Genomic DNA, 13,418 nt, shown 5'->3' with positions numbered 1-13,418 from the left:
GTCTGCGGGCTGCATGACAACAAGGGAGGGGGGCGACTCCATTCATAACTTGGGAACCAACTGTCCCTCCTCCCCCCTGCCAGGGCTGGCACAAGGTTTTCTCCCTCCCTTGCTACTCGGGTTGGGCTGCTGCCCCCTCAGCTGCCGCTCACCAAGGATTATGGGATTTAAATGTCTGATTTAGCAAGCCTGAGCCTCCTGGGTGGCCATCTGCTCCACAGAGAAGGGGTAAGATACCTGGGTTCCCAAGGGGAAAAGGGTGGGTGCTGTGGATGAAGAGAGGCTGGTGGGAGGCCTGCCAGCCAGGGTCCAGGAAGGTGGGGGCAGCTAAGGTGAGGACTAGGATGTGGGGCTGGGGCCTTCCTGGCATCCCCTTATCCTGGGCCTCAGGCCAGGAGGTTGAATGAATCGAAGCTTTAAACTCTGCCAGGAAAACCTTTCAAAGGGCTTCTTGGGGTAGGGAGGAGAGTCGGGGTTGGGGAGCTCAGCACCCACTGCCTGTCCTGTTCCTCGGTGCTGCCAGCTCCCAGGGAGGGGGGTTGGGGGCATCTCCTTCCTGGTGGTGGAGAGAGTAGTGCTAAGGTCCAGAGAGGCTTCTGGGGCCACTCTCCTCAGCCTATCAACCAGGCTTAAAGTGTCAGTGGGAGCCCCTCGCCTTGCCCTAAGGATCCTAGATGACTGGAAGTGGCCAGCCTCCCTGCCCTCAAGACCACCTTCTTTCTCCTTCTTATTTAGGAATGCCATGCTCTCCCCAGGAGAGCAGATCCACCTTCTTTCAGAGACCTTTAACTTAGTCATCTCCCCCTACCCACCCAGCAAACCAGAGCTCTTGAAACTCAGCTCCTCTCCTTGCTCATGTAGACTGGTCATCTTGAAAAACTTATTTTTCTTTTTTTCTGGCTTTATTGGGGTGTAGTTGACCCCCCAAAATTGTATATATTCACGGTATACAATGTGATGATTTGATGTATGCATTCATTGTAAAATGATGACCAAAATCAGATTAACACATTAGTCACCACACACAGTGTGTGTACATGCATGTGGTGAGAACACAAGATCTACTCTCTTTGAAAGTTTCAAGTAAACAGAAAAGTTCCTGCTTTGACCAGCATCCCGTACCCTCTTATCCTCAACATTTCCCTAGATTGTGTTCCTAGCTCTGTTTTTCTGCTAGACTGCTTCAGAAAGCAGATCCATTCTGGCTCCACTAATCTCTTTGTGAGCTGATAGGTCACTGGACTGAGAATGATGAAGCCTGGGTTTTCAGTACAGCTCTGCTATGAGCTGTGTGACCTTCAGTGAGTCCCTAACCTCTCTGCTTCTCCCTGCTGGCTTCTTTTCCTCTAGCTGCATTCAGTCAGTCATCTGTCCATCTAGTCAGTGGTTATTTATTCACTGGTGCCTGACTCTTCTGGGCACTGTTCTAGGCCCAGGGACCTGTGGCAGACATGGTCTGCCCTCGAGTTCAAAGAGCCAAGGCCTTACCCCACTGAGGTCTGGAGTCCAATCTTCCAATTTCTTCATGACTTGAATCCAGACTTGCAATTTACAACCTTAAATCCATATATTCTATTTTTTAATTTAGAAAACTTTTCTCCCTCATTTCAGAAACACAGGTCTCCAAATCTTAAAGTCATACTCTGAGGAAAATGTATAGCCTTAAATGCTTTCATTATTAAAAAGAGAAGAGAAAAGAACCTATATGCATCCTAAAAAGTAAAGTCAGAAACTGAAATGATTGAAAGAAAAAACAAATTTGGTTGAAAGGATAAATCCAAAAGTGGGGGCTAGCTGGCAGATTAGCTCAGTTGGTTAGAGCATGGTGCTGATAACACCATGATCCAGGTTTCAATCCCTGTACTGGCCAGCAAAAGAAGAAAAAAAAGGTAAGGTCTTAAAAAAAGACATTGGACATCAAGGTCAAAGGTTCGGATCCCCATACTGGTCAGCCACCAACATATTAAAAAAAAAAATTGAGATACATGTAAAAAAGAAAAACTCAAGAGCTGGCTGGGGTTAAAAAGATCAAGAACCAAATGGGTAAAAGAGAACAAATATTAAAAAGAAGTAAAATAAAATAAAAACCCAAAAAGAACTAAATGGCCCAATGTTATTTAAACCATTCTGGACCTTAGGGAACAGAGTGAAATCTTTAATTCACTTAAAATTATGCCGACTTGGGGCCGGCCCATGGCTCACTCGGGAGCGTGCGGTGCTGATAACACCAAGGCCACAGGTTCGGATCCCATATAGGGATGGCCGGTTAGCTCACTTGGGAGAGCGTGGTGCTGACAACACCAAGTCAAGGGTTAAGATCCCTTTACTGGTCATCTTTTAAAAAATAAAAAATAAATAAAACTATGCTGACTTGATTTTCTTTTTTTTTTTCTTTTTTTTTTTAAAAGATGACCGGTAAGGGGATCTCAACCCTTGTCTTGGTGTTGTCAGCACTACACTCACCCAGTGAGCTAACCGGCCATCCCTATATGGGATCCGAACCCGTGGCCTTGGTGTTATCAGCACCACACTCTCTCGAGTGAGCCACGGGCCAGTCCTCTTTTTTTTTTTTTTTTTTTTTTTATGCTAACTTTTCTTATATTAAAAACTAATAAAAAGGGATAGCCAGATAGGTCAGTTGATTAGAGCGCAGTGTTGTATCACCGAGGTCAAGGGTTCAGAGCCCTGGGCCGGCTAACTGCCAAAAGAAACTTCTAAACAATTAGAAACCAGATTTATAAAAAGGTGCAAAATCTCAAATATTATCACATAGAATACACTAATGAATCAAAAAAACATTCCCCTATAACCAAATTGAGTTTATTTCAGGAGCACAAACTTGGTTGAATAGCAGAGAATCTATCAACATAATTCATTATATTAATAAATTTAAAAAGAAAAATTGTTATATGATCACTGTCAACAGATGCTGAAAGGAATTTGATTAAATTTCAGGAGCCGTTCCTTAAAAAAAAAACTAATTAAAACAGGAGTAGACTGGTAATGGAATACCAGTAGGTCAATATTGTCCTAAATCATTAAACATTAAGATCATTTCAGTTAAAATCAAGAACTATACAGGGATGTCCACTAACTGTAATTTTAGTGCATTCAAGAGGACCAAAAAAGAAGAAAATAAGGCACTGGCAAAAAATATCCCTTTACCTTTTTTTTTTTTAATATGAAATGCCTCACAAATTTTCACAGAGGCCATGTTAATTTTCTCTGTATTGTTCCAGTTTTGGCATAGGTGCTGCCAAAGCAAGCAACCCTTTGCCTTTTTGATCACGGGATTACATACCTAAAAACTCAAGAGACTAACAGAGATTTTATGGAATTAAGAGAATTTAGTAAGGTAGACATAGTACGTAGAAAATATTAATTTTTTTCCTCTTTTTCTCACCACTATACAACCGAGGAAGAAAATATTAATTTTATCTTCTAGCAAAAGCACTGAAAAAACAAAAGAGGAAAACATACCGTTCAAAATAACAAGAAGGGCTGGCCAGTTAAGTTAGCTCAGTTGGTTAGAGTACGGTGTTGATACACCAAGGTCAAGGGTTTGGGTCCGTGTACCAGCCAATCACCAAAAAAAAAAAAAAGACAAGCAATAAGCTATTTAGGAACAAGTTTAATAAGAATGAAGAGTGGCACAAAACCTATATGAAGAAAAATATACATATATATATGTTTTTGGTCGCTTGCTAGTACAGGGATCCAAACCCGTGACCTTGGTGTTGTAAGGCTGTGGTCTAACCAACGGAGCAAACCAGCAAGCCCTGAAGAAAAGTATATAAAACCTCATCTATGGACATGAGCCAAGATCAAAAAAAAGGAAAGGAGATAATGTTTTCATATGGGAAAACTTAATACCCTAAAACAAAATCAATTATATTGAAATAAATAAATATACAGTGCAATTCCAATTAGAATCCCAAGAAATTTTGGTGTTTTTGTTTTGTTTTTGTAAATTAAAGTTATAAATTTATAGAGAATAATATATGCCCAAGTATAGCCAATAGTTGCCTTGAAGAAGAATGAGGAGGGATCCTATTTGCCTTGCCAGATCTCAGATAACACGCTATGAAGCTATTAGAATCAGATCAGTATGGCTTGGTGGATGGAGTGGCAGACAAGCTATGGGTAGCAAGTGATGAATTCAGAACTAGATCTCAACGGACAGGAAAATTACTATATGCCAAAATTGGCATTTCAATTCAATGGGAATAAGTTAAGGCTTTTAAAATAATAAATGAAGCTGGCACAACTGGAAAAATAAAATGAGACCCCTAATTTATACCACACACAAAACAGACACAAAAATAAACCAGATGAATTAAAATGAATGTAAAAATTAAAATGAGGGCTGCCTGTTAACTCACTTGGTTAGAGCGCAGTGCTGATAACGCCTAGGTCAACGGTTCGGTTTCTCTTACCAGCCAGCCACCCAAAAATAAAAAGATCCAGGAAATGCGAGTATATACTAGTAACTGGAGACCAAGAAACTACAAAAGAACAACTAAGCTATATTTGACTACATGAAAACAAAAAACTCTTTTGTTGTTGTTGGCGGCTGGCTGATACAGGGATCCAAACACTTGACCTTAATGTTATAATATCATGCTTTAATCCGCTGAGCTAACTGGCCAGCAGGAAAACAAAAAACTTTTTAAGCGCAAAAGGTACCACAAAGTCAAGTGGTAAATAATGGATTGGGGGATATTTTGCAATGCAGAAACTTTATATCAAAAATTTCAAGGAGCTCTAATAAACAAAGGGATAATAATAAAGTAGTAGAAAAACAAGAATATTATGCAGCTATTAAAAAAAATGAATTTGAGCTCTACCAGGTGAAGTACCAACACATGAAATTTATTGAGTGGAAAAAGTGAGATACACAAAAGTGTATAATATGATCCAATTTTGGTATAACAATGACCAAAACCCAGTGATCCTTATGTATATGATGGTGTGTGTTTTATATGCATTCATGATAAAATTTTGTATATATATATTAATATGTAATAAAGCCATCTTTCAAGGCAGGTACTAAGATCAACTCATTGTAAGACAAAACAGAAGAAAGCATTAAAAAAAAAGCCCCAGCAAGAAAATTAACTATAAACCTATCCCCTCCCCCATATGTCACAATAAACATTGTCTATCCATCCATCCTTTTTTTCTATGTTTATGTGCGTGTGCATGTATGTTTGTAGTTTTACACAAAATGAGGATCATACTGTTCATATTGTTTTGAGATCCATGCTTCTTCTAGTCACCTTTTCTCTGTCTCTAAGCATTTACTGATGCTCTTCTCTCCCCAAACCACCCCATCCTTTAAGCTCCACCATAAATGCTGCCTCTAAGAAACCTTCCCTTTGAAGCCCTGACAGAGAGTGGTTGACCACTCTGAATTCTGTCATCACCAGCTTTCCCCCTTCCTCAAAGCACGTTTAGGTCTACCTTGTTTGAGAGTTTCTCGTGTGCTCCTCACCTCTCCTGTTAAACTGGGGAGCTCCTTGGGGGCAGGAACTCTGCCTCTTTCATAAGTGTGTCTTCATGGTGCCTAGAACGCACATAGTAGGCACTTTATAAGTATCGCTGTACAAAGGGATGCAGGCTTCCTGCCTCTCTTGTATTGAGTGATCTCAAGACAGTGTGAGTTAAATTAGTCGAGGTGAAGGCAGTAGATGCTTGGAAACTAGATGGAAGAAGTCAAAGCTGGGGAGCAGCCCCCAAGCCCAAATTTACCTTCCAGCCCCTTCCAGGACTCTTCCAAATGTTCAAAAAGGAACAACCCACACACAGGGCTCTGTGTATGATATATATTTATATATATAATTGCTCTCATTTTATTGTACTTTATCCTCTTTTTACAGTAGATCTGACACAGGCATTAAATAACTGCAGAGAGAAACCACTGGGGAGAGCGGGTGCAGGAAAACACGGGGACCCGAAGGGAAGAGACACAGATCCAGCAAGAGGAAAAAGGGAAGAGTCCCATTTGTGGGTGGGGTGTGGAGGCTGCAGCATTAAGTAGGGAAGGGAGGTTAGACAGGATGAAGTGGAGGGACACCAGAGGAGGAAGAGTTCAAATGTCCCTGTAACTAAAGAATATTCAGAGCAGGAGGCTCCTCATTTAACATTCTATGGGCATTATGGGGTTTTTTTAAAAGGGAAAGGGTCTGAAGGAGATGGAGCCAAGAAATTCAAAGTCTACGTTGAGGAGAGTATGTGAAACTTTCAGGCTGGCATGCGGAAGAAAGGGAAGGAGTTAGTGATTCGTTGATAACCTGCTAAGAGAAGCCAGAGGGGATGGTGGGGGCAGATCTGGGCTCTGGGAAGGAGGTGGAATAGTCCCATAGCCAGCTGACGTTTCCAAGGTGGCCACTGGGGACAGAGCCAAAATGGCAGCCCCTCCCCCAGAGCTCCCTGGGAAGTGGAACTTGAAGGATATTCTGGGAAGATGAATAGGGGGAAGGGAGCCACCAGTACTAACAAAGTGGATATTCAGCCTAGGTCAACCCCATCCCTCTGAGTAGTAGCTATTTGGGTGACAGGATGGACCAGGAAGAAATTGGAGTCAGGTACCATTAGAGAATTTTCAGGAAGAATCAACATGGACTTTTCTTCCAGTCTCTCATTTCCCAGCTCATGGAGTCATCACAGGGTGAGAAGCAGGATGTGCCAGGAAAGAGGGAAAAGGCCACAAAACCACCTTGTCCTCAGTCGCAAATGGTTGCCTTTCAGAGGAGGGAATAGGGATGGAGAGGAGGAGGGGATAAATCCTGCCAGAGGAGCCAGATAAGTCCAAAGCCGCCAAGAAAGCGACTGTGTATATGAGGGAGAAAGTGTGAGAGACAGAGAAAGGTACAGCGCGGAAGCCGAGGAGGAAAGGAGTCCCACACTCACCCCTGGGAAGTGAAGAGTGGAACGAGGGGTGCGTGTGTGTGTGCACGCACGCGTGCACAGTGTGTGTGTAGGCGGGGGATTGGTGGGCATTTTTTATAGCTCAGAGGACAGGAGGGCAGGAGAGATGGGTAGTCATGAAGACATCCCACTCACTGCCAAACCAGAACTAGAAAGGCTCTTAACTTCTCTGTGGCCACCTGGGTAGCCCATCTCCCCGTCTCTGAGCTAGGACTGGGAGGAGATGGTGGGAAGGCGTGTAGCCAAGGAACCACAGTGGAAATCAGGCTGGGTGGAGAAGTCAAGGAAAAGGGCATGAGGTTCAGACAAGTCATAAGTCTGTAGTAAAAAATACCTTTGGGGTGGGTGAGGGAGAGATCAGGCAGGGTCAGGGACATTCCAGAAGCATCCACAGGAAAGGTGGGGGCGGGAGGAAGGGGCCTCAGGTTTTGTTGATGCGGAGTTTGAAGGCCACGCGGCCAGCGAACTTGTCTCGCTCATCATCTGTGGCGATGTTGGCAGCGTTGATGCGGCATTCCACGTTCACCTCCACGTTGGGGGTCACATTCAGGAACTTCACGGCCACCAGGGGCTGCGTGTAGTTCACCTGGGCCAGAGGAGGAGAGTGAGGGTCTACGCCTAGGGCAACTCAGCTTCTGTCCCAAGAACCCCGGACCCCTAGAGGAGGCAGCACCCCAGCCTCCCGTGGGACTTACGTGGAACTTTTTGCCGTAGTAGGGGAAGTACATGAGGTCAATGTTGCCATTGGCCGGGAACATGACAAAGTTGCCCAGATTCTCGGCATCCTCATCTCTCTGTAGGGGTGCAGGAAGGTGCGGGGAGAGCATGTTAGGGATGGCTGGCACCCGGAAGCTCACCAGACTTTCCTTTGTTCTTCTTTCACCCCAAATTGTTCCTGTCTCCAATCTGTTTCCCTTGAGCTGTGAATGTGTGTGTGTGGAGAGGAGCGGGTGACCTGTCTCTCTCAGGCTGGGAACTCCTGAAGGGTGCTAGTGACACGGAAGCCTCCTACTCCACTTCTACCCCAGGTTCTTACCACATCCTCAGGAATCAGTTTCTGGAGCAGAGCCAAGAGAGAACAGATAAATGAGTAAGGGCTCAGTAGGAGGCAAGGAGGGAGGGTGCATGAAGAGGGGTAGCAAGTTTCTAGAAGGGACAGAGTGGGAAGAGCGGGGTTCCAAGGACAACATAGTGGTAGCAGATGGTGCTAACAGAACAGCAGCTATCTCAAGTACCTAAAAGGAACTGAGGAGCAATATGAGAAGGAGAGCAGAAGACATGGACAATCAGGGAATGAAGGAGAAGGTGGAGGGATTAGGGGGAGAAACCAGAGGCCAAGGTGAAGGAGGGGGTGTGTCTGTCCACATGAGAGCAGGCTTCTGCATCCTAGAGAGAAGCAAAAGGGAGGGGTGGGAGCCCACTCTTACCCCCTCGTCCCTATAGTAATGGGGCCTCTGGAAGCAAAGAAGATAGGGAGAGATGGGTGAATTACATGGAAATCATGAAGGATAAACACGTGCGCAGGTGGATAACGCCCAACAAACTCACCTTCCCAGCACAGGTAACATTCATGCTCTGGTTTGCTCCTGCATAGAAGTTGATGACCTGGAGTTAGGAGAGTGGCGGGGTGAGAGTTGGAGGAAAAAGTTGTCAAAGACACAGACATCCAGCCTTCCAGGTGGGGGGCTTAGCCTCCAGTGGCCCCAACTCTCTTGTTCTATCGGCTACTCAAACATCCAAAAATCTCTCTAATGCCCATTAGCCCTGGTGAAAGGATGCAATTGTGAGCAGATGCTGTCCCCAGCTCCCTCCTCCATTCTCCCTGGGGACCAAGGTCATGGGTACCCGGTTCATCTTGATGAAGACACAGGGCTGCCCGGTGCTGTAACCATAGTGGGTGGGGTCCCCGATGCCGGAGCAGTCACCCAGCTGGGTCCGGTTGAATTGGCAGGCACGTTTCGGGTAGTTGAGAACTCCATTATCTGGCTGTTCGTAATAGCGCCCAGGACGGCAGACATCATTCTTTTGGGACTGGATGGAGTCATTGTAAGCTAAGGAAATGGGAGGGAGAGGATCACAGGCCTGAAGTTCCACTTCCAGGGTCCCCAGACAGCCACATAGCCAGCCCCACACTCACGCTCCAAGAACTTGTTGAGCTTCTGAACATGCTGGTCCCAGCTTTCAGTGTCACTGACGTTGACAATGACATCAAGGTTCTCAGTCTTGGGGCGAATCATCAAACCTACAGCCGACGAGGGTGGGAGTGGGAGCATATATAAGATGATGGACCACACAGAAAGGAAAGATGATGGACATATCGAACACCAGGGTGAGGGATGGGGTGAAGATCTGAGACTGTCTTCAAGGGAGGGCGATTTCCTGTGAATATCTGCCACCTCTCCAGATTGCACAGCTCCCAGCTGCAGGAAATGGGAAGGAAGGCAGACTTCAAGAAGAACTTCCCAGCACATGGTGATTGGATCATCAGAAACAAACTCCTGGAAAGAACTGTGCGTTTGTTTTGGAGGCTTGGGGTCACAACAGCGGTTAGAGTGGCTGGTAGGAGGAGCTCATCACTCACCCGGTGTGGCCAGTCGGTCCTGGTACTTGGGAGTATGGTCAGAGACAGTCTGCAACATCACCCACATGGTGAGGGTGAACATGGCTGTGAGGAAGCCATAAAAGACGAGGTAGAAGAGGAGGATAAAGGCTAGAGAGGAGGAAACAAGGTCAGCGGTTCAAAGTCTCCCGCCATGATCTTACCCATCCGCACACACCCCTCTACCCACTCAGAAGTTCTGCACTGGGGTGGGTCACAGAGCCACCAGACATCTTAGAGCCTTCCCCTGGGAGCAAAATGAGACAAGCTGGAAATAGGCAGTGTGTCTGGCTTCCAGCCATGACTCCCAACCCCCTCCCGGGCTTAGGGCACAGTGAGGCCTGACCTTGTGGAGGCCACAAGAGACCAAAACTCTCATTGCTGGGACAAGCCCATGTATATAGGCTGTCATTTCACCTCCAATTACATTTCCAACTTCTCAACCATGCATGGTCCTGAGAAGACACAGCATCTGTTACTGCTGTATTGGTACTCTAGCTTAAAGCTGGTCTAGCACAATGACTTTTTAAGGTGATAGTGGCCACTATGCACAACAAACTCTCATCCCACCCCGCAGAACCTGGGCTCTCAGACTTGAGTAACAAAATCTCTCCTGGGGCCCCAGGGAAGCCAAACCTTTTCTTTTTTTCTTTTCTTTTTTTTTTTTTGGCAGCTGGCTGGTATGGGGATCTGAACCCCCGACCTTGATGTTACAAGGCTGTGTTTTTTGTTTTTTGTTTTTTCTAAAAGATGACTAGTAAGGGGATCTTAACCCTTGACTTGGTGTTGTCAGTACCTCGCTCTCCCAAGTGAGCCACCGGCCAGGTCCTGCAAGGCTGTGTTCTAACCAACCAAGCTAAATGGCCAGCCCTGAACTCAAACCTTGAACCCTGAATGCAGCTCCTGAAATGAAGGCCCTAACATTCTGGCCTAGCTGCAAAATCCCTGAGACAGCTGTTGGAACCTTCGACAGTCACTGCACCCACGGCTCCCACACAGCTCCCTGGGCAGAGGCAGGGAGTAAAGGCAGTCTCCTGCAGCCTTCCCTTGACACTCTCCACTTCCCTCAGCCCGGGGTAAGGGCCTGCTGTTCCCGCCACACCGACTCCGAGTCCTTGTGTCTCAGAAGACACTTCCTCCACACGTCCTCAGACTCTCCCAAGCATGCCTGCAGCCTTCCCATCCCAGGGGCTGGACTTTGAGTTCCCTGAGGACAAGGACTGTATTGGATCCAACTCATGGGCCCCTAGGGGGATGGGCTGAGGGGGACAGCGTCCAATCCGTGTGGGTAAATTGTAAATTGTGTCACACAGTGTCATTCCCCGTTCTTGACTTCCCAACTCGCAATCCTTTTTGGAAAAGTTCCACCCCTCACCTGCACCTGTGCCCATCATCAGACCCCCCGACCACGTACAGCTCCCTCCACACCCCTGCGTCCTGCCATGATAAGGGTGGGAAAGGTCCCAGGCCAGCCGACTCCCACAGAGATAACCAGCCGGATAATGTACGCATCTCACCACAGAGACCGAGGAATGGTCCCTCTGCCGCTGCCACCTGAGCAGAACACCCGGCTTCCAGAGCCCCACAGACTCACCCCTCCCCAGCAGCCCCCCACCTACGAAGCAGCCCCAGAAAGCTCCCCACAGCCGGCGGTGGGCTACAGACAGGCACCTTCCGCTGTGAAGCACCCCCTTCACACACACCCTCCAAGACCCGCCCCCTCATGAATCTTCCCAGGGTCCAGGGGGTGGGCACGAGCTAAAAATAGACGGGGCTGGCGAGCTAGTGAGAGCCGGAGGGAGGGAAGGGGCGCTCTTCGGAGGTGGGGGACGGCCGTGCGGGGTGGACAGGCCCCGAGAGGGAGCTTGAGCGCCGCGGCGCGGACACGCTCGCAGAGCCCGCGACCCCCCGCCCGAGGGGGCTCCGCGAGGGGCGGGAAGGCGGCAGTGACCTACTTTCTCCGCCTCCGCAGCGGCCAGCCGGGGAGATTAGACCGGTGATTCGGCCCCCTCCCAGCCCAGAACCCGGCAGGGGGGCCGGACACCGGGGACCCGGGAGGAGAGCTGGGGCCGAGCCGGCTGGACCCTGCGCCCCCGAGGCGTCGCCCGGTGACCCACCCCAGCCCCTCGCGCGCGGGCCCCGCGTACCCCAGCTGGTCCCGGTGCGGCCCATGAACTGGTGCGTCCTCGGGTTCCACACGAACTCCTTCCACTCCTCAACCACCTGCCCACAGCTCTTCTTCTCTTTCTGGATGACCATCTTGGCGGCGCGGGGCGAGTCCCGGCGCGGGGCTAGGGGCTGCGGAGAAGCAGGGGCGCCGCGCGCTGAACGCGCGGGGAGTAAAGGCGGCGGGGTCGAGGGGGACCCCCCTCAGATATGCAGCTGCTGCAAATTCAGGGGTGCACGGCCACGCGCTGTGGGGTACCGGCAGCGCGGCGGAGTATGTACCGATCCTAGGCCCCCCGACTGCGATGAAAAGGGGGACTGTCAGAGCAGGGGAGGATAACAAGGGAAAGGAGTGCAAATGCAGCTTCAACCCCCAAACCTCCTAGAAGCAAAACGAAAAGGGGTACAAAAACGGGAGGCCACAAAACCGAGCGAAATGCAGAAAAAAGCGGGGTGCAGAGAGGCAGGGAGAGGTGGGGGAGGGGCCGCCCCGAAATCCGAGATGCAAAGAGGCTGTGAAAAGGGTCTGGTGACCGTTCAGGGCTCCTCCGCCCAGCGGAGACCGCCGCACCACTAGTGGTTCCGCCGCGGGGGTGGGGCGGGGACGCGCAGTCGGGGAACAGCCAGGGACGGAGGCCCCCCGAGCGGAGGCTCCGCTTCTCAGCAGTGCGGGGCCCGCGGTCGCCGCGCGCCGTCTTTATACTCTGCGGCTGTGAGGGTGCCCGCCCTCACCCCATCCCCAGGAGCCCCGCCCCCTCGCCGCGGGCTGGGCGGCCTCATGCATATGCAAATGTGGAGAGGGATTGGGCCCGCCCCCCGCCGTCTCTTTGGGACCACGCGGCCCCTCCCCTACCCCCACTCCAGCTACTGGACTGGAGACTGGTGGAAAGGAGATAGAGAGCGTGTCTGGGCGGAGTAGAAGGAAGATAACCCCAGAGCGACTCAGAGACGAAGAGGGGAGCAGATAACGTGCTCAAAGGTGGGGCCCCAAGGAGGGAGTTAGAAAGGGACTAAGACACAGATGGAGCGAAACTGTCGGGGAGACAGACCGAGCTGAATGTGAGAGGAACAGAGAAAGAGCCAGAGACCAAGAGCGAGCAGAGACCAGCCGGGATGCTGGCCCCCCCCCCCCCGGGGTGGAAGCTAGAATAGGCCGCACAGAGATGGATAAAGGCCACAAAAGGAGAGAAAATCCCGTAATGGGAGCTGGTACCAGCCCCCCCTCTTAACACACCTCCTTCTTCAGTCGCACAGCCCCCGGCCCGCACCACCTGGTTCTCGACCCTCACAGGAGCTTCCGCTTCTTCCCACCACGTCTCCCTGAGGCCCTCCCGACACCACATTCCCAGCTCCCAGCATTGCCCTGAGACCCCAGCCCTGCAGCCAGGTCTGCTTCTCTTCCCGCACCCTCACCCCCATGTTCCCGTCTTATTTGCCTATGTGGGTCAGCAAACATTTAATTGAGCACCTACTACAGGTTGGGTGCAGCTCTGGCCCTGGGAGACCAAGCTAGGTTAGAATGAAGGCACAGCTGTCACAGGGCTCAAGAGGCCTGCAGTCTAGCAGGGGAGTAGAAGGGCCTCTAATACCACAGGTTAAGAACCATTATCTCTACTTCTTTAAACCTTTCTTCAAAACTTGTCACTTTTCCTTGGAGAGGTGGCCCAAGTCCTCAACATCTCACATCTGGACTATCACCCTTGTCCTTAAACTCACTCCCTCC

At 49.3% G+C, this 13,418-nt stretch overlaps 1 protein-coding gene and 1 pseudogene across 1 annotated transcript; both read right to left on the bottom strand.

Moving 5' to 3' along the window:
- Positions 1–3,175: 3,175 nt before the first annotated feature.
- Positions 3,176–3,265, bottom strand: LOC134389815 (U6 spliceosomal RNA; annotated as a pseudogene).
- A 2,644-nt stretch (positions 3,266–5,909) lies between these two features.
- Positions 5,910–12,273, bottom strand: ATP1B2 (ATPase Na+/K+ transporting subunit beta 2). Its single transcript, XM_063112124.1, has 7 exons — positions 11,677–12,273; positions 9,512–9,640; positions 9,068–9,172; positions 8,776–8,981; positions 8,479–8,535; positions 7,626–7,724; positions 5,910–7,516 (listed from the first exon to the last, which is right to left on the bottom strand). Exons 1-7 carry the CDS (start codon positions 11,786–11,788, stop codon positions 7,352–7,354), a joined length of 873 nt encoding a protein of 290 aa, XP_062968194.1. The 5' UTR covers positions 11,789–12,273; the 3' UTR covers positions 5,910–7,351.
- Between the last annotated feature and the right edge of the window lie 1,145 nt (positions 12,274–13,418).

The sequence above is a fragment of the Cynocephalus volans genome, chromosome 10 (assembly GCF_027409185.1).
Source record: "Cynocephalus volans isolate mCynVol1 chromosome 10, mCynVol1.pri, whole genome shotgun sequence".
Taxonomy (NCBI): Eukaryota; Metazoa; Chordata; class Mammalia; order Dermoptera; family Cynocephalidae; genus Cynocephalus; species Cynocephalus volans.
Note: the sequence above shows the minus strand (reverse complement) of the source record. Positions and strands in the feature narration are given on the sequence as shown.